The sequence below is a fragment of the Orbicella faveolata genome, unplaced genomic scaffold (genome assembly GCF_042242905.1).
Source record: "Orbicella faveolata isolate gen_17 unplaced genomic scaffold, um_ofav_v1 contig_2, whole genome shotgun sequence".
Classification (NCBI taxonomy): Eukaryota; Metazoa; Cnidaria; class Anthozoa; order Scleractinia; family Merulinidae; genus Orbicella; species Orbicella faveolata.
In genome coordinates, this window is record NW_028301547.1 from 15,548,055 (window position 1) to 15,574,808 (window position 26,754).

The 26,754-nt window shown below is 39.2% G+C and overlaps 4 protein-coding genes across 6 annotated transcripts; 3 read left to right on the plus strand and 1 right to left on the minus strand.

Annotated features, from left to right (window-relative positions):
* Positions 1-2,045: 2,045 nt before the first annotated feature.
* On the minus strand, positions 2,046-15,421 carry LOC110044473 (uncharacterized). 2 transcript variants are annotated; one of them, XM_020750029.2, is made up of 10 exons: positions 15,085-15,421; positions 13,926-13,987; positions 13,191-13,236; positions 10,834-12,038; positions 9,886-10,079; positions 9,256-9,333; positions 8,659-8,706; positions 8,231-8,312; positions 6,583-6,665; positions 2,046-5,976 (listed from the first exon to the last, which is right to left on the minus strand). In XM_020750029.2, exons 1-10 carry the CDS (start codon positions 15,321-15,323, stop codon positions 5,929-5,931), a joined length of 2,085 nt encoding a protein of 694 aa, XP_020605688.2. In that variant the 5' UTR covers positions 15,324-15,421; the 3' UTR covers positions 2,046-5,928. The 2 variants fall into 2 exon arrangements, with proteins under 2 accessions (XP_020605688.2, XP_089145972.1); XM_089289846.1 differs by lacking the exon at positions 2,046-5,976 and having other exon boundaries at positions 6,514-6,665.
* Positions 15,422-15,495: 74 nt separating this feature from the next.
* Positions 15,496-17,396, plus strand: LOC110044482 (uncharacterized). Of its 2 annotated transcripts, XM_020750039.2 has the most exons (3): positions 15,496-16,283; positions 16,507-16,709; positions 16,991-17,396. In XM_020750039.2, exons 1-3 carry the CDS (start codon positions 15,531-15,533, stop codon positions 16,992-16,994), a joined length of 960 nt encoding a protein of 319 aa, XP_020605698.2. In that variant the 5' UTR covers positions 15,496-15,530; the 3' UTR covers positions 16,995-17,396. The 2 variants fall into 2 exon arrangements, with proteins under 2 accessions (XP_020605698.2, XP_089145973.1); XM_089289847.1 differs by lacking the exon at positions 16,991-17,396 and having other exon boundaries at positions 16,507-16,713.
* Positions 17,397-18,313: 917 nt separating this feature from the next.
* Positions 18,314-22,601, plus strand: LOC110044464 (uncharacterized). The gene is made up of 3 exons (XM_020750017.2): positions 18,314-20,198; positions 20,843-21,478; positions 22,039-22,601. Exons 1-2 carry the CDS (start codon positions 18,557-18,559, stop codon positions 21,448-21,450), a joined length of 2,250 nt encoding a protein of 749 aa, XP_020605676.1. The 5' UTR covers positions 18,314-18,556; the 3' UTR covers positions 21,451-21,478; positions 22,039-22,601.
* Positions 22,602-23,986: 1,385 nt separating this feature from the next.
* On the plus strand, positions 23,987-26,516 carry LOC110044117 (uncharacterized). Its single transcript, XM_089289851.1, has one exon. The coding sequence runs from the start codon at positions 24,334-24,336 to the stop codon at positions 24,874-24,876; it is 543 nt and encodes a 180-aa protein (XP_089145977.1). The 5' UTR covers positions 23,987-24,333; the 3' UTR covers positions 24,877-26,516.
* The last annotated feature ends 238 nt before the right edge of the window (positions 26,517-26,754 follow it).

A 26,754-nucleotide genomic window follows, 5' to 3' on the forward strand; every position in this document is an offset into this window, starting at 1 on the left:
GAGCAAAGGAAAAAGTAAGGAAAGCAGAAGTAACCAAAACGAGACTGCGGAAATTTGAAATTCTGTTCTTAAATGGTTCTGTTTCCCTGCAGTGAAAACTGTGCTGCAAAGAAGAATGGATCCCTGTCTGATGTCCCTCGGCTTTTGTAAACTATTCGGGAGGTTTTCGTTAATAAGGGAATATTAAAAACTATCGACTTATCTTTCTTACCTTTCCAATATTTTTGTTGAGCGCTGTTCGAAGTGTGTTGTTTCTTGGTGGCTGATGTTTCAGAAACTGACACTGTTACCAATTTGCTGACTAAATATAAAAGTTTCTAAACCGCTTAATTTAAGCACCGTGACAATTGAAGCCCCCAAGTTTCCGTTCATATCTGATATCCTGCTATGATTTTGGGACACTTCGGCACTTCAACTTTCTTTCTCCACAGTATTGCAGCTGGGTGAACAAAAAAAAAAACAAATCCCAACTCGGAAAATTGTCTGAATCCGCGGAATGCAGCTGGAAAACAAAACAAATCCCACCCCCGCTCCAACCTTGAATCGTTATGCAATGATAAAATGCCACGTGCACAAAAGCGCTATCACAACACAATTTCGTTCCCAGGGTCTCTCGGGCTTGGCATCTGAAACACCCTGTAGACGAAATTATCCTGATCGCGCTTTTGCGCACGTGCTATTTTATCATTGCAAAACAAAAACCTTTCATGTCTTTGAAGGACAAGGGCCCCATCCACAGCACGCCGAAAAAATTTGAAAAAGCAACAACGAGTGGCAGCGGAAACACTTGAGTACACCCTCGAGCATGCGCATAATTTAAGCAATAGAACACTTTTTCCGTGTTTACATAGCCTCATCTAAACACGAAGAGGGTTGGAAGAGGTCTACGTCTCGGGTTGGCATAACTTTCGAGAAATACGCGAGAATCTAAAACGTCACAACCGTGTTTATATACTCTCGTCTTAACACACCCGACCAATGAGAGCGCGAGTAGTATCTCAGCCATGTATTTTTTAAAAGGATCTTACCACATTGTGTGCGTTGTTCCCGCCTTTTTTAACATCTGTTTGAATGGCCTTGAACGAAAAACGTGGCAGTCCGGTCGAACGAATGAGAAATCAGAGGAAAAGTACAAAAATACTACTTTTTGTGTTTTCTGACAACTAGGTTGAATTATTGTTAAATACTACGCTACAAATCAATTGATATCGTTCCAAAACAAATATCAAAGCATACTTGAAAACTTCCAAGCACTCTAAACAATCATTCAGCGTCAGATTCTGAGAACGAGATAACATGGCAATCAGTATTATTTCGGTTGCCATTTCGGATTTGTGTCCGAGGAAGACTTAGCCAGAAAAATTATGCCGTGACGTCATCTTTTTCTAAAAGCTCCGTTTTCAAAACGTTTTTCGTGACGTCCACTCTAAAGCGTTAAGACGGCGTTTTCAAACTCCTCCGGTTTGAAGAGCAGTTTCGAAAAGTTCCGTTATCGGTGGACAATTTCTCCGGATTAGTGTGGACGGTAGGTCTAGCCGTAGAAATAAAGCTGTGTTTTAAAATTTCTCCGGAGTCGTGTGGACGGGGCCTCAGTAGAACCCCATTAATCTGACCACGGGTCACAAAAAAACAGACCTTTGAAGGTGGTCGTATTAATAGAAGACTGAATGACCTGACTTTTGTTCAGGTCAAAATAAGCCTCCTTAGGCCAGTTCTGGCCCTCACTCTGTCACGCAACGCTACCCTCTCACCCGAGACCGTAGTGTTGCGTGACAGAGGGAGGACTAGAAATCGACTATAGCCTTCTACTTCTGACACCACTTCTGTCGGCACGTAATCGTTTTGGGTGACAAGCCTAAAGATCATATGAGTAGGAGGTTAGGTCAAAACGAGCCATAGTTAGTATTTTGGCAGCAGCGCCCGCAGTAGGAGCTGTAGTCATACTGTTCCCAGATAACTCACTATGATCACTTTGGTGTTGATTTTATTACAGTCTCGAAGGGAACTCTCTTCAGCAAACAATGAAGTGATTGATGACAGCATCATAAAGAAATCAGGTTTAATATGAATGCCATACAAACTGTTTTCCAGCGTACAACACTTTCATTTAACGTAACTGTGAAGGGATCATTTAGTATCCTTGTATGGGGGCAACAAGGACTGAAAATTATTTTCATTTCATTCTCGTACCCAAAGCCACCTGTCCATCTTAGCCGAAGGGGTCTTGGCACGAGAAAAAGTTGGCCCTGGAGACACATTTGATTGGCTGGATTCTTGTACTAAGACTTTCAGCCATCCAACGCTGATTTGTCTTCCCGGAATTATCCATTAGCTGATCTCCAACGACAACCTTTCCATCAAATCACCTACAGACAGACTTTCAGGACCAGAGGTTTACTTCTGTTTCAAACTCTAGATCTCTTGTTAAAATTTGTTAAGGTTTGAAGGTGCTGTAATCGAAGAGTTTTAGTTTGATATCAACCAGTGGACATTTTCTCAAACGAATTAGTCAAAATCTGAGTCCAAAAGTCTAACCTATCAAACCATGTGTGGCCGAACCACCTTTTTCCTTGGGCCAAGGCCCCGCGATTGCAGGGTCTGGGGAAGAGATGTAAGCATAGTAGAAGAGAAACCTATTTATCATTAAATCTATATCAAATCTATATTAAATTAGGGGAAGAAGTACCCTTTCGGTCTCCTTCTCCGTCGATGACCCTTGGAACGATGTGTATTTTCAGCAGGCTCGGTAGTGCTTACGCAAATCTGATTAGCTAGTAGGAGTCGGGAACTATTCCATAGATTTGCCGAAAACGGTACTCGCTCACCAGAGTACAAAAGTAACCAACATCTAAATTTACGATAGCTTGAAAAAGAAAAGAAAAAAAAACTCCAAACTTTTAACCGTTATGCGAGTAAGTCTTAGCAAGCCTTAGTTGAACATGTGTCGATGTTCAATGCGACTTCAAGAAGCTCAGCAAGATATAGCTATATTACACGAAACTAAAGTGAGGATGGCTATCCATGACAAGGATAAAACTCTTTGAAAGGAGTGATGAAGTTTTAAGCCTTGAGATCCATTATACCTTTTCTCTGACGCTTAATCGTTTAAGAGGCTGTCCGTGTAAGAACCTAACACTCGATTTTCGGCCGAAAACAGAATTTCTTCAAATTTTTTGTGCCAGACAAGAAGTCCATATGATAAACAAAAATAGCAATAATTTGGCTTTTAATGCTTATTGTTCCTAAGCTTTCCACTTAATTTTTAAGTTTCCGGCATAAAATATTATTACCTTGAAGCAAACATTTTCAAAACGTGCTCTTTGCTCGGGACAAGGCATATTCACCAAACATTCCTCCAAAATTGGAAAAAAGGTTAAAACGAGCGACTGGCGGGTGAGTTCCGCGTAAAAACAGTCGCTGAAATTGGGTCAACATAAGGTTTGGACTATGAAAAAACACCATATTTAATATATTTAACAAGTAAAAGCTTAAGTTATATGATTAAGTGCCAAAAATAATAATGATGTACCGCGAATATACCTCAGTTGTACAGATAGGAGGATGTAGATTTCAGTCGGCCAAGACGCGGAAAAGTTTTTTTGGCAGCTCTCCTTAAAGCTTATCCACTTTTCGTTTATTTTGCATTGCACGTTAAAAAGCGAGACCAAATCCCGGGTACTACAACGTATTTTGCGATTTTAGACATTGCTTTCAAGCTTTGTCTTTTTTGGTTCAATATTCTTTTCGAATTGCTATTTTAGCGTAGCCCTTTGTGCTAAATTTAACTTTATAGGCAGATTGTAGACAGCCGTCACTCAGTTTACGCTAGAGATAAAGAATTTAGTTTTTGCGCTTTGCGTTATTTTTGGTGTTTGCAATGGTAGTATTGTGTTCCTTCTCTGCAGTTACAGGTGGTAAGTGCGGAAGTAGTCGTGGATTTTTACAGATTGTGTAGCCCGAAACAGCTGCAAAAGCGATATCAGTTCGCAAATTCAAAATCACCACGTGCACTTGTCAACAGAAAATGTTTGTGAAAAGTATCTAATCCTGGCAGGAGCGAGTTTCGTAGAGCTCTTAGAAGAACAGGTTAAGAATTTGACGGTTTGTCCAGCTCATCGTTTTACCCTGGATAAGTACTGGCACGTTCGCGCTAATTGTTTCTACGTTTAGCGAAAAAATGAAAATCTATCGACCAGCAGTTTGAATTTTTTTGCAAAATGCACCTTCGAATTCCGTTCTTTTTGGCTCTTCGTTTATCCGTGCAACGGTTTCAAATGCCTCTTGAAGGGTTAAGTTTTTTGAAAACGTTGCTAACATTTGGAATTATTTACGCAACAGACCCAACTCACGCGCCAGCCGTTCGTTTTAGCTTTTTATTTCCACTTTTGGAGGAACCTTTGGTGAATTTAAGGCTATCACGCCTTATCCCGAGCAAAGAGCACGTTTTGAGAATATTTCCTTCAAGGTAATATTATTTTATGCGGGAAACTTAAAAATTTAAGTGGGAAACTTAGAAACAATAAGCGGTGCAAAATTGTGTCACGCACGCTTTCGCGGCTGAGTATTAGCTGTGTTGGTCGAACCCCTGTAGTTCAAAAAGGTTACTAGAGTAGTGTCCAAAGTCTTTTTTCCTGTTCCCGGTACACTAGCCCTAGCACTAAACATGGATATTGGTCAGGGCTCCAGATAACGATATACTTTTGAGATTTGAGAAACACTCCTTCAACCAGCATCATGTCCGCTTAAATTTTGCGAAAGCTCTTTGTGGTGCATTTTCAAAAATTCATAATTAATTTTTCTTAAGCCTGATTTCAAATATTTTAACGTTAATCAAAACACGAAACATGAAATAAAATCATCCGTAAGTTTTATTGTAATTGAGTAAAAGCGTAATTTTTCAGCGCCTTCAGCGCAACACCAAAATTTGACTCGAAAAAGAACGATTTATAAAACGGTTTTGGACCGTCCTCGAAAATCATCACCAGAAATATTGAAAAATAGCATTACAAGCCAAATTATTACTATTTTTGTTTATCATATGGACATGAAATTCTGTCTTCGGCCGAAAATCGAGTGGTCGGTTCTTACGCGGACAGCCTCTTAATAACTATTTTTGCGGTCCTAATCACATTTTGGGAAATAGTAACTGTTTCCTTGAGTTTAAGAGAATAAAATCGCTTATTAAAATCTTCACTAACAGTTTAGGCTATTCAACATTTTCCCAGCGTTTACAAAGAGGAAGCACGAACCATGAACACTTAACATTTTCAGAGCATTAAGATTATCCGATGAGAGATCTTTACATAAAAAGAGATCAAACATCGAACTTATCACTGATAAACTTAATTCGCTCAGTTTAGTTCGTCTCATGTTAAGTTCGCCGTTTGGCCTGGTCCTCATTCTTATCTTTTGGTCTGATGTCATGAGCCCTAATTGTGTAGTCATCAAACAAACGCAGAAAAAAGCCAAGTGTTCATAGTTTGAGGGTCTTCATTATTAGTGACATTTGGCACCAAGGTTTTCAGCGGAAATCCCAAACGGCAAATCGCTAGAAGTCATGTGACTAATCTCCACGGTCACTTTCGGAGTTCTCAACACGAGTTTTCAACGCCAAGAAGTAGGCTTTCCCGTAAGTGATTTACAAGAAAGCTTTTTATCCTAAATTTCTGTTTATTCCACGTACCGATGTCAGAATAATGTGGTTTACCGTTAACACGGAAACCTTAGTGATAAATGTCTCGAAGTTTCCATCTGACTTTCAAGTAGAACAATATATAAACTGATGTTTTCTGTAACAGAGTTTTCTCCCTCGCTAGTACCTTCCTGTACTAGTTATCGCTCTCTAGCTCGGCCGTGAAGAAATGCCACATCAGTGGTTGAATTCTGTTAGGCGCCATAGTCATGTGAAGAGAAAATTTTCTAATTATCCTACTCGATTAAAACAGGATCTATCATTGCGTTCCACGACACGACAACCTGCAAGGAAATCAGATGAAAACTATTACTGTCAATTTAACCATCGCAGCAATCTCGCTCCCAAAGACCGCGATCTTTTTATTAATACTGGGGACGAGACAAAACAAGTGCAATCCCGGTTTAATGAAGTCGACTATAACGAGCCAATTTTGTGGCTCTGACCATTTCTTAAGATCTGGAGTAGAGTTTTGAAGTTAATAACAAAATTGTCCCCAGTTAGTGCCGTTGGCGCTAGCGCGACCAGACACGTTAATAAAAGGTATGTATGTATGAATGTATCGGATTAAACGGGCTGCTGCTTGCAACGAATATCATAGTTTCTTTAGAAACTAATATGATCTTTGTGGTACATAAGACTTTGAAGATTTGAAGTTTATTAGATATACCAAGAAGACATATGGTGATTCCGTACTGTAAGCCAGTGTCTGGCAGCAATCCAGAAGAGCGAGCTCTTTTTAAATGGCGTTTCTTGATAAACAAAGTCAAGCTCTTAAAGTCAACAGAAGAAACAAAAAAACATCGAACTTTGGAATCACAATATGAAATAAATTCTTACTTGTAAGGCCTGCAACATATACGTCGACAATACACAAGAATACCTCCTACCTCAGGGTCTTCTTCCAAATTGTCCACGTTTTCTTCACTTTCGTCATAAACCAACTCAAACTTTCCTGTAATATTTCCATCACCTACAAAGGGTGAAGGAAAATATAAACTTTTATGGACGAGTTTAAGTTGGTTTCCCTACACGCTGACCTCAAACTGAAACACGTGCAAAGGGTTCTATCAGAGAGCGAAGGCGCTGCCGTATCCAGTACCACTAGCACCAGGTTGTTCAAAGTCCGATTAAGCTAACCCAGGATAAGCAAGAATTTTGATTTCAGTTTTGTAACTTTTTGATGAGGTTTTCTGATTATATTGTCTGTCCTTCAGTTTTAAGCTTGTGTATTCTCAAACTACACAACAAATAAGCAGCGAAACGCATTTCTATACAAGAAAAATTAACACTTCGGTTTATAACTTAACCGGCTTTCGAACAACCCCCGGGCCAGGAGAAAAAACAAAACCAATGGTGACTTGGTTTAGTCAATTAAGCGTGTTATCTCACTTGGCGCCAGTCGCCAGTTTTTGCTTAGACTGATGCAATTTGATTTATCAGACTAGAGGGGTTTTCACTGACTTGCGAGTCAAAAGTAATTCGCGTCTTCTTTGGTTTAAACAAGAAAACTCGCGCTACTTTGTTATCAAATTAAAAGAAAGATCAGAACCAATCGTCACTGGCGCGCACACGTTTTCCCGCGCTTGGCGTAAAGCTACGGTTGTATACCATTTACTCGGAAAAACCGGTTGGTCGACAGTTGTAGTAAATAGGACGCGTCAAATCCCGAATGGACATTTCCACGGGGATGTGCTCGTTCCATTTCTACGGCTTTTTCCCGGAAGATAAGGCGATCCAAGCCAAAAGGCCTAGGACTAGTAAAAACTGGCAAATGGAACGCACATTTTCCATTCGGAAATTCCGTTTGGGAATTTTGGTCAACCTTTCAAGAAATCCTGTTTCCCCGAGAAAATTTCCGTTCGGGGAGGCACAATTCATTTACATTCCACCCGAAATTTCCGGATTTTTTTGGGTAACTGGTAAACAATCTGTATTTACTTTGTCCAAGGCTCATTGGACTGTTTGTGTAATTTGTGATTGGCCAGAGTTTATTACTATGATTTGGTTTTACGACACTCCGATTGAAAACTGCTCTACTGAACGTCGTTTTTTGCAAAAACGCGACGTTAAAGTGACGCAAATGGAAGGAAAAATCAATCAAAACAAAGAAAATTAACCCCAGAAAAAATAGTTCCTGACAAAGAAAATCAATGAAAATACCTTAACGGAAAAAAAAAAATTCGCTAAATAAATGTCTAGTGGAAGAAGGCAAAGAACAGAGGAACACAGAAGAGCCAAATCGCTCGACATGGCGTGCTACAAAGATACCTCTACGAAGGAAGAAGAATTTAGACATGTGTAAAAGGTTTCTTTGTTTGAGCACTTTTGGCGGTTTCCTTCTTAGCACCACCCCAGCTAACTGTCCGCAGGTTTTTTGAGGATGATAATGATTACGAGGCGAAGTCGAAAGCTGCCATTTTTTCGTGACCTACTATTATAGGCTACCAAAAGCAGAGCGAAGGCTACAGTCCGGGCACAGTGGAAAACAAACTTTGTTTCGAAACCGGCATGATACAATAACAACAGCAAGTGTACCTCGCGTCTTTTTCAGCGACTCCTTTGAAAGTTCTATCGTTATAGCTCCACTGCTTGCGTCAAAATCGACAACAGTACCCTCCTGTGAAGCAAAAACAAACAAACAAGGAGAATAAGCAGGGGGGCATTTACTGCATATGGAGTGCTGGAGGGATGGAGTGGTCTTTTAATGAATGCTATCAAATCGAGAAGAAAACACTGACTAATCACAACACACAAAAGCCAAGGTAGCGAACCAATGAAATCTCAAGAGACACATGCAATCGGCGTCACGCGCGGGAAAACGGCGCGCAAGTCAAGTTGTTTGGCTCCTGCTTGGTTAGAAAGCACAGTACGTTTGCTCTGATTGGTTAGAGCAGGTTAAACTGATTTTAAAAACAGAAAACGGAAAGGGAAAACAAAAACAAAACCTTTCAGATCAAACGCACCTTGTAACTTGAGACTTCCGGTGTGTAGGAAGCTGATAATTCTAGAACCTGTGAAAAGTAATGTAAGCATAGCAATGAACAACATAATAAACAAACAAGGATAAACGTGCATAGCAACAGCTTTAAATACTTCACTGAATGTTTACTTTACCTAGACAATTATTTCAATAGCGCATGAAAGACGAAACTTCAAAAACTCATTCCTAAAGATGACTTTAAAAGCACCAACAGATCGCACCATGGAGGTCGAAAAGGTTAAATCTTACCTCCACTACTCATTCGGACACACATCGTAATTGAATTGGGCGCGTTGGACAGTCAAGCCTCTGTGCCATTTATTAAATGTCAACAGATGTTACAAAGATTCGAAAACTAAGTGTAGTAGAATGTCTCACCCTGCTAACGGTGACTAATTTCAATCTCTAATCCCGCGGAACACTGCGTACCTCGAACCCGCCCACAGCCCTCTGCTCCATGCCGGCAATAGTAATTTAAGCTTATTTGAGGTTATCACAAATTACATTATCAGAGACGGAATTTCAACCATGAAAGGTGCTTGTTTCGCGGGAAGAGATTTACGACGCCTATATTACTGACCTTGTAGGCTATTTTATCCTTACTTCTGGGCGGGCCATGAAGTGGCGTACAAAGACTGTAATCACGCTGGAGTGGTTCCTGCAAATAAATAACGAAAATTCATTGCATGTTTTACACTGCTGACATTTTTCGCCTCTCAGAATATCAAGGATATAACAGTCAGTAGTTTGGAGGCAGCAGTTAGGGTGTGGTCGTTGGGAATAGTCAACTGCAAGTACTATGCTGGAAGCACTCGCTTTTAGTATGCCTGTCTGGGAGAGAGAGGTGAGCGCTGGGTTAGAAACCCTGTGCAGACCAACATGCAGCGTCTGGAGATACCGTAACAAAGGAAGAGTGTAACGCCTTCGCTGTGACCTCTGCTAATTGTTAGACCATCGCATTGCTTGTAGGACTTCACGTACGTCGAAATGGTGTCCTGTTCCCAGTTCAGGACGTTCAAAATTGATGTTTATCTCATACGTTTTTCTTAACAATCATTTAGGTTCTTCATCTGTGTCTTCAAAGATCTTCAAGGATCTTACAAGATTCCCTGAAGGACCCTTTATTACTTCCATACACACATACTTTATGATCGTAAAAATGGTTCGACATCGAGATGTTATCACAGTCATCACAAAGGTTTTGCATTACCTTACATTCACTTGCAGCTTTCTCCGAGCTTGCCTGATGGTTTTGCTCACTTGCTGAAATATTTGAAGATGGTGGAGTGCTATTTAAGTCATCAGTGATATCCTTCGTGGAACAAACTTCTTGCTGCTCCTCAACAGTTTCTTCGTCAGACTCTTCTGAATCAAATCTGATGTGGCTTGTTGAATTTCTAGAACCTAGAAGGCAAAACAAGGTGAAAGTGAGCAGACAATCCCATTATGACTTAGGTGGGCTTGCTTGAGACTTTGGAAATACAGGATGTAAAGCCTGTTAAGACCAACTGGCTCATATCTCTAGGTGTTTACCTCCTGTTTCTGTAGTATGAAGTGGCTAGGAGCAGGGGTGGATCCAGGGGGAGGGTGCAGGGGATGCACACCCCCCTCTGAGATGACATATTTGCTATTAAAATTTGTTTAGCTCACCAGTCAAATGTGCCATTCCTTAGTGGTGCAACCCTCGTAAGAAAAATCCTGAATCCCCCCTGAGGAGTATTGCTACTCCTCCCTGGATAGGATGCTAGTCCATTACAGGTTACTGCCCAACATTCTGTGAGGTTTCCCTAACAATTTACTGATACCCACTCATATTCCTGGGTGGAAAGAATCACTGTGAGAGTAAGTGTCTTTGCTGATCAATTCACAAAGCACAAGAAACACGTTTGGTGCCTAGGGTAGTGGATACCATTGTTACTTTGGTTTTAATTAGTCAAGGAAAGTCACTTGAAAAACCGCAAGGGGCTGGTAGTTTGATACGACAGTATGACTAACGTTTTTGGGATTCTAATCCACTCTAAGGTTCCCCAACAATTTGACAGTACCCATTCTATTCTCTTAAGTGAACAATGTAAGAGTAAAATGTGTTATCCGAGAATATCCAAGCCAGAAAGTCTAGTGTGTTTTGAGTACATTTTCTGTCGATAAACTGTTTTACCTGGCTTTTTATTTTGTCTTCTACTTGTGCTCTGTTGAGCTTGCTTTTGTCCAAAGAGACTGATCTTTTCTGTAATACTGTGGATGGGAGACTGATTAGCAGATGTCTCATTTGTCTCCTGCATCTGTATCCCCCGAAGTAATGAAGGTGACGGAAATGATTGTGATGATGGTGATGACAACAAAGGATGTAATAATGATGATGAAGTTTCCTTGTTGCCGTCAAGTTTTGCTTTCTCTTCCTCACTTTCACTAGAAGAACTTGACGATGACGATGATGATGACAAAGACCTGGTATCCTTTCTTACTGCATCTGCAGACTTGTCAGTATCAGTGGATGACTCTGATGATGAGGAAGATTCTCCAATTGCACCATTTCCTTTGCTATTAGTGTGTAATTTCAAAGATACCCCAGTCTCATCCTTTCCTGTTTTTCTAACAGATGAATCTTTTGCAATTTTATGCTGAATTTCATGCATGGGCAATTTATCATTGTTAATTAGCTCAGCACTGGCTATTCGAGATACTGTACCATTTACTTTTGAGTGTGAAGTTGATGGCCCTGATTCATCTGTTGACTCCGAGGATGATTCTGTTGGGCTAGATGATGATGATGATGATTCTATTGAACTCTCAGAGGAAGAAGTGTCACTATCTACAGCTCTTTTGCCAGTGACAATGCCATTTACGGTCTTTTTGCCAGTGATAAGGTCTTTTCCCTTGCCATTGGCACTGGTCTTGCTTTTCTTTGAATTTGTTTTCAAAGGCTCTAAATTACTTTTACCTTTACCAACATTTGATTTAGATGAAACTCTCTGAGATGGATTACCAGATTTCTCTTCCATGTTGGATTTTTCTTTTGAAGGTCTACTTGATTTGCTCAGCTGAGAGTTAACAACACCTGTTAATGCCAGTGCCTTTGTGTATTTTCTCTCCTCTTGTGCCAATGACGATACATTGTTGTTTTTTGTTACTGTATGTGTGGATAAATTTGGTTTGTGTTTTTTCTGCACTTGTTTTGCCATCTTTGGTTCCTTAATTGGGTTTTTCCTATCTTTAGTAGATTTTTTCTTCTTCTTGGCTTTGTTATTCCGTTCTGTATTATTAACATCTTGTACTCCATTTTCCGGTGGCTTAATCCTTTTCTTCTTTCTTTCATTCAAAGCTTCTTCACTGTTATCAACCTGTTTCCTTTTTGATTTATTACTGGAAGACAAATATAACATCTTAGATTTCTATAACAGTGAATATATGAAAGATCATATATCTGAGTGACCAGCTCCCAGTTAGCTTGATAGCTCAGTTGGTAGAGAACTGCACTGGTATCGCAGAGGTCATGGGTTTGAATCGCATTCAGCCTTGAATTTTTGTCAGGCTTTAATTTCACAACTGCTCAAGTTGTGTGTATAACTACAATGATCGATCATGTCTGAAACATGTCTTATAGCTTCTCTGTCACGTTTTTAAGCTATCTTTTTTTTTGCAGGGATCAGCAAATTATGTATTATATGCATTTATCGCTACTTTTTCTATATCTGTTAAGTTGTTTTAAAATAGAATAACATTATTAGTTAGAATAGAATAATATTATTAGCTGTAATTACTATAGTTCTCATTTATACACGTTTATATTTTGAACCAGTTCTTAGCTCCTCAACAAAACATGTTAAAATAAATGAATGATTGACTGATATTGATTGATTGTCTTCATATCTTAGATTTCTAATAGAAACACTTATGACAAATTAAAGAAGTTAAATGTCTTGTGGAAATGTTCCTCCACGGATTTTGGCAAGGCACAAGAAGAATTACTTTTAACTGGAACTTCATGCAATAAGCATGGGAGAATCTGAATGTGTTGACGATTGGACAGAGCTATCCTGTCGTCTTTGTCACTTATCTTTCAAGATTTTCTTAATACCAAAAAGGGGTAAGGTATTTTGGTAATTTCTGAGGCAGTTACAAAATGCATGAATAAAAAATAGAAAAGGCCAAAAAAAGTCATTAACAATTTCTTGGGATCATCACTTTGGAAAGTTAAGGAAATCACATTCTTAAAATATCACTGCTGCAGTAATCAACCAAAATTCTGTCTCATTTTGAATGAAAGGGAAGTTAAAATGCGAACAAAATTAAATTATTTTGCTTATAAATATGTCACTCTTTGCTCACAAGGAGTACTGAAGGAGTATGTTTGATCTGGGTTGGCTGAAGGCCTTTGAATTAGCAACTTTATAAGGTACACATTTTTCCTCATTATTCTACACAATATCTTATTAATCTGCAACACAAGTTAATTGCCAACAGGGACTCAAACTGAAATTTAAAACAGGGACAACAAAACTTAAATACCAGTACCTTGCATCTGGCAAGCGTTTGTTCTGTTTCCTCCTTTTCACTCTCTCTGTCATTAGAAATAAAACAAAACAACTTCAATTTAATTTAAACTATCAGACTGTAAGTAACACTTTATTTTTAAAAACTGATATGAAACCCAATCTTTAATCATAATTTTTGCATAGGCATATGGGCTGGGGAGGGGGTGGAAGGGACATGGATTCTTATTTTTGTGCCACTTCTGAAAAGAGCCATTTTGAATGGCCCCACAAATAGTCGTTTTAAATTTTAAATTCTTATTGTAGTGCTTGTATCAGGAAGAAATAACTTTTTCTTATATAAGTTTCTGATTTTACTTAATCAACTAGGCTATTGATCGAGGTCATAGAGTATGCAAGGTTTCAAAACAGCTATTATTATTTGGAATTATAACAGAACCATTAGACATCATAGTAATCATGAGCATTTCTGTTTTTACCGCAATTTGAGGTCATTTGTATGTTTCCAATTTAACACTCACCAATCTCGGTGTTACACAATGCTCTGAAATATTTTTAATTGGCATTGCATAATACAATATTCTCAGGCAAGAAGGTAACCACTCCCCCAAGTCCAAAGGTGCCTGTATCCCAATCAGTTTTTGCCTATTTTTTCTAAAATATAAAATAAAAGTTTTGGCACAAATAGAATTCATGGTATTTATTGTTCTTATAGTTAAAAGAACAGAAAGCACACTTAGCAGTCAGTTCCTCTCACCTTGGTCGTCACAGTCCTCCTCTCTGCCTGCCTGCTTGATTATCATTTGTCTAACCTCCACTCTACAAATAAATAGTAGCAACTGAATCTATCAATTAAATTAGTTCACTGATAAAGATAATCACCATTGTGCAAGTTCTGTTTTGAGTTGTGAAAATAACATCTTAGAGAGCCTAAGATTTTAATTTTTCTGGGGAGTCGAGGGGGTATAATCAACAATCCCCGCTGTATAGATTCAAAGTGTGTATGATTTTTGCAAAGTTGCATGTATTTTGACCTGCTAGTCTTCAACAACAAGTAACTAAAGCCTGAGTCGTCAGGAAAGAATGTCTTGTAGCTCGGCGACAGCAAATGGCCATGAGTTGTGGTAAGAAAACAAATCTTCCGTGTAGTTCGGCAAATGGCAATGATTACCCTCAGATCAGTGGTCAGAAAATAATTTTTCTGATTTGTAGCTCAGCAAATCCATTGTGGCCATAATTGGTTGTCAGGAAACAAACTTTCCGTGTTGTGTAACTAGCCAAAAGGCCATGTTTTGTGGTCAGAATGGTTAATTCACCTTTTTCATTTGTGAAAACAATATGTAAATTTGAGAAATGTAAACAAATACAAACACAAAATTTAAAAACATTTGGCAACGTGCTGTCTTGCAGGGTCGTTGGTCAAAACTTTATTTTCTCAAGAAATGTTTGTTACAAGTGTTGGCGATCTGAAATTGAATTCTAAGTGTCACCAACAGTTCAAATTCCTGGAAATTATTTTGTCCAGTACAAGTGCACTGCAGGCTTCAACTTCACGTGCAGATCGTTATTTCGATCAAACGTTATTTCTATCGAGCCATTTGAACGCGACAGAAGTGGACCAAACATGCAAAGTACGCGCGTGAACGCACTGCTCTAATCTTTGATTACTACCAGTGCTTCCTACTTCAGCTCCCCATTTCTACATTTTTCGTATTCATCACTGACTGAACACCAATCAGCTAAATCATGCAACTCGGGATTGTAGGTAACTAAATCGTAAGCCTACTGTACATTTCATTGCAAATAAAGTAGAACAAGACTTTATTAAAGTTATTACTGTCTGATCCAAACAAAGAACATTTGAGCAAAATTTTGAGTCGCATTACTTAAAAAAGTAAGGCCAGGAGAATACTCACCGTATGTTGTCATTATTTTGAATAATCTCTATCTTCTCTTGTGAAGGGAGGAGGTAGTCCTCCAGAAACAGGTCCACTGAGCTCCAGCTCTTGGAAAGCGCTATGAATCTCTTCTTTATCAAATACTCTAAATCGGCGATCGTGCTACAAGTGGAGGTATCCACAAGGAACCAACAGTTCTTGACCTCTTTTAGAGGCAGAGGACGCTGAAAAGTAAGACGTATTCGAATGAAAGACATCTTCACAAACCGCTACAAAGTTTTCAAGGTTTTTTCGCAGCTTCGACCGCCATTGTTTTTATATCGTCTACTGCTGACCACAATCATTGCAGATTTTATTCCGAGCCTCGTGATTGGCTTATTTTACCCGCGAAAATAAAACAGCCAATAGTATCAGTCCTTGGAATCACCGTATCTGCTTGTCTTCGTTTCCCTTTTGTACCAGAGATGACCAACAGTGTCCCATCTTTCCGTCTTGTGGCTTGTTTATTGAACATTTCCGAAGCACGAAACAAGGGCATAGTGGAATCTGTGGCTAATGCAGCAATCAATTTCCCTTCCAAGTCGAAAAGCCTCAAATGCTCGTCAACAGTTTTGAACATTTTCTCAGACTATGACTACAACAGATCTGTGATCACTATAGCAGCACCAGTGGAAAACATAGAGGAAAGTGTCTTCCGAGCCTGTCAAGTTGCTTACAGAGAAATAGACTTGGGAAAGCATACTGGTGGGCATCCCAGGCTGGGATCTGTGGATCTCATCCCTATCCATACCATAACCACCAGTGTGTCTCTTGCAGATTGTGGGAACATAGCCTTAAACCTTGGAAGACGCCTTGTTAGCAACATTAAAGGCACCTCTGTGTTCTTGTTTGGTCACGCTGATCAGCCTTTAGTAAGGGGACTGGTTGAGCGACGCAAAGCAGTCAACTGGTACAATGGTCAACATGGTATGGATTTCAGTAGGGTAGGGTGGGATCTTGGGACCCCTCCCTCCCAGAGGTATGGTTGTACAGGGGTTGGTGCTATTCCATACGTAACTAATTGCAATGTCACTATAGACAGTCAAGATCTGGGGCTTGGAAGGGAAATTGCCAGTGCGATTCGTGCATCATCTCCTGGTGGTCTAGCTGGGGTGCAGTCAATGGCGTTCAAGCATGAGGGAAGAGTTGAAATTGCTTGTAATGTTGAAGCTTCAAAGGTAGTTCTTACATAACCATGAGAATGTAGCTTGCAAACACAGACGGATTTCTGGCTTGGGAGCCAATCAGCAGCATGAAACAAAAGTCAGAAATCTGTCTGTTTCCATTGGGCTACAAGGCTACTTTTTCCCTTACATTAACCTGCTTAAATACGCAGATGTTAGAAATGCAAACAGTTTAAGTGTCTATTTGTTAATGGTGTTAATTGTACTATGGTTGCAGGAACTTTCTAGTGAGGGACATTTTCGGTACACAAGTCCAGAAGTCATAGAAACTAGAGTGGGAGAATTGGTAGCAAAGGAAGGTGTCAAACTTTATGGAACTAAGCTGGTGGGATTTACACCAGATGAAGCGTACAGAAGAGCTGTTAAAGCTCTGTGTGAGGGAAATGCCTCTGCTTGGAAACATTCTACTGAATATAGAATGTGAGTGATGATTTTGGTGTTGCTAGAACCAATGCAGAAATTAGTCTTGGAGATTTTCTCTGAGTGGTCATTTGCCTTCTCATGAAAAAAGCTTGCTAGCTAAGGTCATGCTGCGTCACCTGATATACCATTCCATGTTCCTCAGGCCAGACAAAGGCGGCCAACACCTTTTTGAATTGTTTATTGCCAATATTGTTTGGTTTGTAAGGAAAGAGAAAGACATAAATTTGAGGTTTAAATAAATATTTGAAGATGGTTGATTTTGAATTTTATTTTCATAGGTAATGCTGGGTTTTGGTTTGGGCGAAGCGGTTATTTTGATGATGGTGATGAAGACAACAACTATGAAAATGGCAGCGCTGATGATGATGGTGAAATTGATGAAGATAGAAAATGCATGGCAGTGATGACTGATATTGCTTGACAATTTATGACGGAGAAAGTGTTAATTACATGATGACACAATGAATCATCCTTTGGTCACCAAGGAACAAGAAGTTTGCTTAATTTTCTAAAATCAAGTTTCCAGCCACTGTAAAATATTGATACTCAGAAAGCTTGATAACCAGTGTCATGCAAATAGAGGGCCTATTGACTCAAAAATAGCTACTGGTACATTAAAATTTATTGATAAAGAAATTTTTTATCAAGAATATAAAGAAATAAAATTTTTTTCAGCTAAAATAATCTGTGAAGAATTTTATTGCTTCATCATTTAGATGTATTTTTGATGACTCTTCATACATGTGGCATGTCCTGCTGTGCTTAAAACATGAGAGGGCAAAATGATAAAATGCTATTACGGGTAAGAGTCAATGTGGAAATATACAGATGTCTCTAAGGGTTAACGCTTATGATTACTGAGAGGTAACCACTGCCAAGTCAGTGATATTTAAGCTAACCAAAGTGCTATTTAGTATAACCATAGTGTCATTTTGTGTTTTAAACACGCCCTTCCAGCTGTCTTCATTCTCATAAGCTTACAGTAGCATCCATGCTGCTGATACTTCCCCAACAGATGTGTTGCTCAAAAATTATATAGAGGTAGAGTTCCAAGACGAAAATATCCATACTCCCTTCACAGAAGTGATTGGAATTTTTCCTGGGGTGTAGAGCTCTCTAAGACCAAAAAATTTAGAGAAATGTATGAAGCTTATTTAGAATTTTCAGAGGGGTGGGGAGAGGGTCTAAGAAAAAATCTCTTCTGTAGGGGAGGTATGGAAATTTCTGAAACTACACAATAATGATTTGTCTGATTTGATCACCAAAATTTATGTGATCTGTTGTTACCTGTCAATATACAGATTCGGCTAGCATGTTCACATCCTTATCGCCCAATTCAGATCATGTCATGATTCATTTGGCAGGTTACAATAATTGTTCCGTTTGTACTATACACGCATGCAAATCGGTTGCGTGTGATAAATTACACTATTGTAACCTGGCTCCCAAATGAATTATCACATGGTCTGAATTTGGTGGCACCAAGGATGTAAACACGCTGGCCAAATCCGTCTCTGCCTTCCCCTTTAAAGACCTTTCAAGTCTTTTTAAGACTTCCTTATGTGATTCAGCTTTATAGAAGAGCATTATTTTAACACATGATTTCTGAGCACTGAACTGGTTTTCAAAGTGAATTTCAAAAGGTGTACTTTTTTGTGATAGTTTATTCCCAGACATTGTAAGTTTAACAGAAAAACGCAGGCCTCAGAGGGACAAAAGCTTGATACCTCCCTTCCCTCTCCCCGCTCCTTCCCCATCAACAACAAGGCGCGTTTACCAAAACGAGGCTCCTTGGTTCATTCAAAACACGTGTGTTCTGTCAAGTTTGGCTGCCAAATATAACGATGGAAGAGGCGAAGAAAATCGTACAAACGGCTGCTTTGAATGAAGGAACCAGTTTAGAGCTGTCTTCTTTAGATCTCGACACGTTTCCTTGTGAAATTCTCTCAAAAACTTTTCAATATGTCACCATTCTAAATCTCGACTACAACGACTTGAAGTTCTTGCCGAAGGAAATCTCCTATTTATCGTCATTGAAAGTGTTATCTGCTACAGGAAACCAGCTGCAAGAGCTTCCAGATACGATGAAAGAACTGGAAAATTTGGAGTCACTTCACTTAAACGAGAACTGCCTTCACGAATTGCCTGTGTTTTTGTCAAAGCTCCAGCATTTGAAAATTCTGGACGCCATTGGCAATGGAATCGAATCCTGGAAGGAAGGATTCGGGGAATGCCTGCTGGAACTGCGGTTGGACGAGAACAACTTAAGGAACCTGCCCCATTCTTTCAGTTGCATGAAGAATTTAAAGGTGCTCGAGTTGGGAGACAATAATCTTACAAGCCTTCCAGATGATACTGGAGCGTTGAGCAAACTGGAGATTTTCAACTTGAGCCACAACGAACTGTCAGACTTGCCTGAATCACTAGGGAATCTCCCTTGTTTGAAGACATTTGACTTGAGTGGTAACAGCATTGAAAATTTACCAGAAAAGTTTCAGTCTGCAGAAGTTATTGAAAGTCTCTTTGTTGACAAAAATTATCTTAAGATATTGCCATCCTGGTTTGGAAATTTGTTAAGCATTGAGAATCTGGGGATTGCTGATAATGAGTTGTTAGGGAGTCCCCTGCCAGATTCCTTTGGAACTGTGTCTGGTAAGTCATTGAAGACACTTGATCTCTCAGCAAATAACATTTCAAACTTGCCAGAAACTATGGGAGAACTGAAAAAGCTAGAGAAGTTGCAACTTGGAAGCACTATTTGTGAACTTGAAAGGAGGGCTTTCCAGAATGGAAACAGGCTTTTTACTTTGCCAAGTAGTTTTGGCTGGATGGTTAACCTACAAAAACTGCATTTAGACGAGAATCAGCTAGTTGAATTGCCAGAAAACTTTGGCTCACTGATTAATTTGGAATGGGTTGATTTTGGGCAAAATCGTTTACAAAGTCTACCTCCCTCATTTTGTTTACTTACCAAGCTCTGGTACCTTCAGTTGTCACAAAACTACTTGCAAACACTTCCTGAAAACTTTGGCAACCTCACCAGTCTCATTGAGTTGAGGTTGAACAACAACTATCTCAAAGAACTTCCCAGTTCATTTGCAAATTTGATCAACCTTCAAACCCTGGATTTGTTCCACAATGAACTCACAAAGATTCCAAAGGAACTCCTAAATCTCAAAAAACTTCTGAGACTTGACTTGGATAAGAACAAGTTTAAACTGAGAGCGGAAAAAGTTCCTAAGTTGACAAAGCAGGTCAAATATCCAGAGAAAGATCTTAATCTTAAAGACAATTGGCGTGGAAAGTTGAGGGAAGATTATATTGAGCCAGACAAGGTGACGACAATTGAGATATTAAATGAGGTAGATGACGGAGCTAGTGAAGATGAAACTGACACAGGTGAGGATGGGGAGGAGACAAATTTTAGTGAAGCAGCATTGGAATATGCCATGAAAAGGAGCTTGTCCATATGGAAGTCACACAAAGGTTAGTCATAAAGAGTTTCGCACAAAATGTAGGAAACACATCAATTATTTGAATGTGGTGGCTTGAAGAGATGGATTTTATTTTCCCTAATAATATTTTACCACTCAGTAATAGAGTTCATTTTTTCACATGCACCACCATGTAATATCCTCTATGTAAACCGTTGTCTGCCTAAGTTGCATAGATACTAATTAAGTGGACCTGGAATGAGAAAGGCAACTAATAGGATGCGGAAGCATGCATTATAAAGGCAATAAAATCTATTTCTGTTTCAAATATGTGCTGATATGCTGTGTGACAAAAATCAAATCAATTTACTCGTTCTTCATGTACAAACCAGGTCTCGACAAGAGTGCCATCCCTGTGTCCTGGACAAGTACATTTTCTTTCTGGACAAGTAACTTTTCATTCTCACTTGCCCAACGGGCAAGGGATCAAGCAAGTCATCCGCCAACTAAGTTATTAAAAGAGCAACTAAGACTTGTCCAGAACAAGCAAAATTTGAGAGCTACTTGTCCCAAGGGTGAGCTGGAATTCAAGTTTTTTGAAGCTCTGCAAACACTGTAGCACTGCTCTGCAGTGCAGCTACCCAATCCTAAAATAGTACAAATGACAATAGCATTAATGTAAACCTGTCTTGCTAGGCCCAGACGAGAGGGAGGCTAAAGTCAAAGAACAAGCTATGAGAGAATTCATCCCAAATTCGTCTTCAGTGTCCCAACCTCAAGAAGGAGACATCCTTCTTGAACATTCCAAAAACCTCTACAGTAACATATTTGAAGATGCTGATGCTTTCCCTGACAATGAATCTCACATTGAGATTTTGAATGAGCTGAAAGATCAAGCAGATGCCATTAGAAACATGGCAAATGAGATTCCATCCAACAGTGTTGACTCAGAAGGACCTCAGTCAAAAGGGCTGAAGATGGAAAGTTCTCTCTCAGATGACCCTCCATCAAACAACATGGACACGACTGAAGATTGGGATAAGGAAATACAAGATTCCTTGGCCTATAATCTTGTGCTGGAAACATTTAAAGAAAGGAGCTATAACAAAGTGTACTTTCAAAACCAGCTGCAAAACTTGCTGTACTGTTATCCCCCTGCTTCTCAAGCTTTCACCAAGACTGCAAACTATGAATCAGCTATATATTCTTCTTCCTTGCCACCTCCATGCAAAGTACAGCCACCAAGCCCGGCAGATACTGGGCAGTTTGATGATGCTGATGAAGATGGTGCAATGGAGTCTTGAGCCACTTGAATCTGTCACATTGCTAAAGGTGAGAGATGCAAGGAAAAAGCTGTAATGAGTGATAAAGGCTGTCCTTAGGACACCTGCTTGGCCATGTTGTTCAAAATAGTGTACTTGTTCTCCTATCAACTGACTGTTATCACAGTGTGGGGGGATTCTCACATAAGTTTTTATAACTGATTGGAGACAAGTACGTAAAAAAACTTTTTAACCCATTGACACCTGTGCTGGCCGTAACTGGCCATGACAAGCATTGGCCTTTGTTCCTTTAGCATTGAAAGTGAAATGCTGTGGTATTTCATCAGTGTTTATAATAATAAATAGGACATTACATACCTTTTTGGAGATACAGAATTTCTCTTCTTGTCTTGAAAAGTATTTCCACGCAATATTTTTGAACACTCAAGGAGAAAATCTCTGCCAAGCCATGTAATATCCTCTATTTGTCAGCTCAAAAACAAAATGTTATTACACAAACTACAGTAAATTAGAGATTTTGCTTGTATCTATGCACTGCCCATCTAGTACTTTTTTCAAGTAAGTTGTATTTGCCAAAATCTTTGCAAATGCATTTATTTTATATCTTAGACTGGTGTTGAAGACATCACAGTGAGCCAAGGTCTGCGTTGAAGGTTACCGGTGTAAGATGAAAGGATGCTTTTTGCACGGTGAAGCACACAATAACTCTGGGAATTTTTGGAGACCTTGCCTAAGAGATAAAAACGTGTACAATGTTACAGGGTATTGAACTTGACACTGTATTCTCCATAAACACTATATTGTTTGTAAGTGCAGGCAGAAGTAAGTCTGCCACCTTATGTTATTACCGTGTTGTCATGAATAAATGTACAGGTTTGATGCTGTCTGTAGTTTTTTTTATTACAGTGCAGACCATTAAATTAGTCCTTTTGATGTTACTTGATCAGTTATATGGTAATGTTGGTACCTATTTTTTCAAGCTAATGTAAGTTCTATTATGACAGAGCTGAGGACTGTAATTTTATTGTTGCCAATGATTGTTATGTGAATGTACGCTGCTTTTCAATGAAGCAGAAGCATCAAATTTCTGGTAATAGTTCCCTGCCCAGTAAGTTTGGGGATGTAACTCTTCATAGCAAACATTGTTAAAGAAATAAAAGAAACAAACTAAATTGGTTATTGAACTTAATCTTCTGCAATAATTTTAATCGAGTTGGGTGATTATATGGCTGATCAAAACTATGTTGTAAGATCTTTGTAAATGGGTTGTCATCTGAATCTTTTATATAATAATAATATAATAATAAAAACAATCTTTAAAGAGGAAGCGCCCGTCACGTAAATACGTGGTTTTCAGGGAGGTCCTCTATAAAATAAAAAGTATTAAAATCTAAAGTAAGAAATACAAGTATCACAGATCTAAAATATAAAATATACAAAATTATAATTAAAACTACTAAAACTACCAAAACTACCTACTGTCATTTTTTCTAAAAATGTTTATCCATTAAGAACCTTATAAGGTTATTCTTAAAAATTGTACATGGCATTGACTTTCTTAAAAATACTGGGAGAGACATCCAGTCATTTGTAAAACGGAAGTAGGACACTCTCTTTCCGCATTCTGTTTTAAAATAAGGAATGTGTAATTGAGGGCATGCACTTTATCATGTTTTAATTCCTTTTTTGTAACTTTCTTAGTGTTTCACAGCAAATGAATTTGTTTATAAATTCTCTGAAACATTTGACTACTTTCATCTTGAACTAAATAACTAAAAACAAAACTCAGTCAAACATACCATTGTTTGAGCTCTATTAAAAAGATATGCACTTTCATGTGCCTGTGTAAAACACACGACTTGGTGTAAAATTATTGTTATTTGAGTATGTCAGGTAGTTGCATTAATATTTTGAGTACCACAAGAAATGTGTATTATGTGATATTGTGTGACTCAATTATAAAACACTGTTAGCCTCCAATTCACAATTTCTCAAACACATGCACTCCCCAAGTTAAAGAAATAGCCTGTGAACAGGCTCTCTTGTCGAGGATGGGGTGAAGAGAAAGCAGGAAGAGAAAGAATGGCAGAGAGAGGAGGAGGGGATGCCACAACCCCTAACCCGTTCTCCCCTCGGCCACTTCACTCTCATTCAGTTCCTTTTTGGCCATTCCAGCCAGAGCCTGTCCACAGGGACCACAGGCTATAAAGAAATAGTCAGTAAATAAGTAAAAAGGTTGCGCATCTGTTAAAGGGTCTGTTCTGTGATTTTTGTGCAGTAAACTCCTTGGACCTATTCATCTCACTTTTAATTGTTCCTTTCAGCAGCACTTTTGGGAAGGAGTTTGGGGTTTATTCTGTCATAGCACAGGCAGAATCAGCCATAATCACGAGCTCGCATCAGAATACCATAAATGTGTGTGAAAGTTGATATTTCGATAATTTACTGAATTTTTGGCACCTGATACTCGCCGAAGTGATGTGCTGGCGGTTTTCTGTTGCCAACCAGTCAGATTTGCAGACGAAGAGTGGAGTGTAGTTTTTACCCGCGTACATCAGCGGTCAGCAGCTGCGACAGATTGCGAAAACCCGAGCGAAAACCTGGTAGACATAGCGCAAATAGTCACGCAAATATCGCCTTAAAAATACTTTATTTGATGGAATGATATAAAAAACTTTGCTTTTGTCCTTTTAGAGGAGTATATATATACGTTCTCTGAGTTCGCACAGCGACTCTATATATAGACATTGTATGCATTTCGATTTCGTTTATGAGGTGACACGACTTCGGGGGGAAAATTTTCAAAGAAACCAGCTCGGCAAAAATTTCGAACTTGTTAGTCTGTAGTCGAGTGCGAAGCTTTCAATAAGCGTGAACATAAACTGTGGACAGTTCAGCCGTTACATGGAGCGACTCGACAACGTTGTGTTGCGAAACATCATCAAATTTCTCGATCCAGAAGATGTAGTCCGTTTGGGCAGAACATCACGACATATGCATGCAATGATGCCCGAAGTTGTTCGAACCACCGAATTGTGGAAGGGGCCGGACTTTCACATTTTTGGCCCCAGACGAGGACATTGGGCTCCTGAATTGTACTTCGACGGACCAATACTTCCTAGCATGGTGATCGAACTGGAAGTGTCCGTCGTGTGGAAAGACCAGGGATGGGGCAACAGGAAGGGCGAAATCTTCATGATGTTGATGCGACCGGCTGCAGAGAGAGGAGAGCCCGTGAAGATTGCAGAGTACCGCAGATTGTTCGGTATTGCAGAGCACTTCGAGAAAGAGGCACAAAATGTGATTCGTGGAGATCATCCGGTCGTAGCCAAGGCTAAAGCGGGAGATTTTTACCGGTTTATGAAGAATGCTGGCGGTGGAGGAGGTCATGAACTGGAGGGAAAGAACTTTCGAGTCAAGGCTACTGTATGTGCGATAGTGCATTAAATGAGACTAACAGACAAAATAACAGCTTTAGAAAAAATTCTAGAGTACAATAATGTATTTTGTGCATCGTTGGTTGATGTTCAACCCTGCATGCCACACTTGAATTGTCAGTCACACTAAAAATTGTCATGGTGAACACAACTTCATTATGGTAAAAAAAACAGTCCAAGTGTGACTATTATCATTATTAACAATTATTATTAATAATTGAGAAATAAAAAACATGTACCGTGTTGCTATCAAGTTATAGAAACACAAGTGGAAGTTTGGGAGAGCAAGAAATGTTGTGGAAACACGAGCCGCAGGTGAGTGTTTTTATAACTCGATAGAAACATGGAGAACATGTTTTCTGTTTCTTTTAGAAAACACCACAACGAAAAAAAGGAAAACAACTTGCTAACTTTGATTATCAAAATGTAAATTGTCTTTGCTCACGCCATCATTACGTCAACAGCTCGTGCTAGTTCTGTGTTTCTATTAAGCAATATTAGATTATGAGCTCGAGATTTCTATCGCCCTCGTCAACTATCACGGTTAGAAATCGCGAGCGAATAATCTAATTGTTTTAGTATAAATCTACTAGTTGCTCAAAACTTTATCTAAATCCTCTTCACAGACCCCTTGAAAACGCAAAGAAGTGGCCATGATTTTGTTAAAAGGTGCACGCTGCTACGCTACTCACCATCTATCACAGAATAGGTAGTGAGTAGCGTAGCCAATCAGAGAATGGCATTCATGATACATAGAATGCTAGTAGATTTATACTAAAGAGTTATAGAAACAACATTTTTAACCAATCAGTGTGCATATATTTTTAGCACTGTTTTCTAAATAGCATTAACAGATAGCTCTTAGAGTAGGTGACGGAGAGAAGGATACCTTGCCACGTTCTCTCAGAAAAATGCTGGCCCTGAAAACCAGCACAGAAGTTAGGCTGCGACTAGATTGAACCAGAACTGAACATTCTTTCAACTGGGGGCGGGGACAACTGCCATTTAAGAGGACAGGGTGTTTGTCAGACCTTTTAGGGGTTAACAAAGCAGTTTTGTTACCTTTTAGGAAGTTTGGCCTCAAAAGGTCCACAGCAGAAGCTTTTTGGGTACCTTTAAGGGTATTGAGCTGAACAAAATATGCCAGAATAATGTGTTGTCTTAGAATATTATTACTTCTTGTGGGTGAAAACAAAATTCAAGTCACACCTGCAGAGTAGGATCTTGGTACCTCTTAGGGTTTTTTTTTCCAAATTTCTGATAAGCAACCCTGTCCTTTTTACATGGGAGTCCCTCTGGGTGGGGGGGGGGGGGGGGGGGTACTGGTAGTTTTAAATGACAAGCCATCCCAGCATGAATTGCACTGGAGTTAGGAAGTTAGGCTGCAATCATAGGCTACTTCCTGCATGTATGTAGAGTTGCAGTCAGTGATGGCACTGAAACATGTGCAGTGAAATGTAACCAGTTAGAAGAAGGTACCTGCAGTATTGCATTCAACAAATAGTCTTTATTTTGGTGATTTGCAAGGCTAAAGACATCTATTATATCAGTAAGCCATGAAACATGATCATGATAATGGTACATTGCTAGAAAATCAATAAAAAATAATTTTAATAATTTGTTTTTAATAAAATGTTCCATCTTATAATATGCTATTTGTGAAGTATGATTCCTTGCACTCAGAGCTTAAATGCCATGCCATCATATTTTTATCTTCATGCACAGGATGTAAAGGAGTAGCCTAAGTCTGCATAATATTTTTATTGTGATGTTTTCAAAATTTATATGACTTCTGCCCCTGGATGGTATGGTGAATTTTCACTAATGCCCCACTTCCCCAACCCCTCTGGCATTTAACAATGTTGCTCTAACAAATCATGGTTGAGGA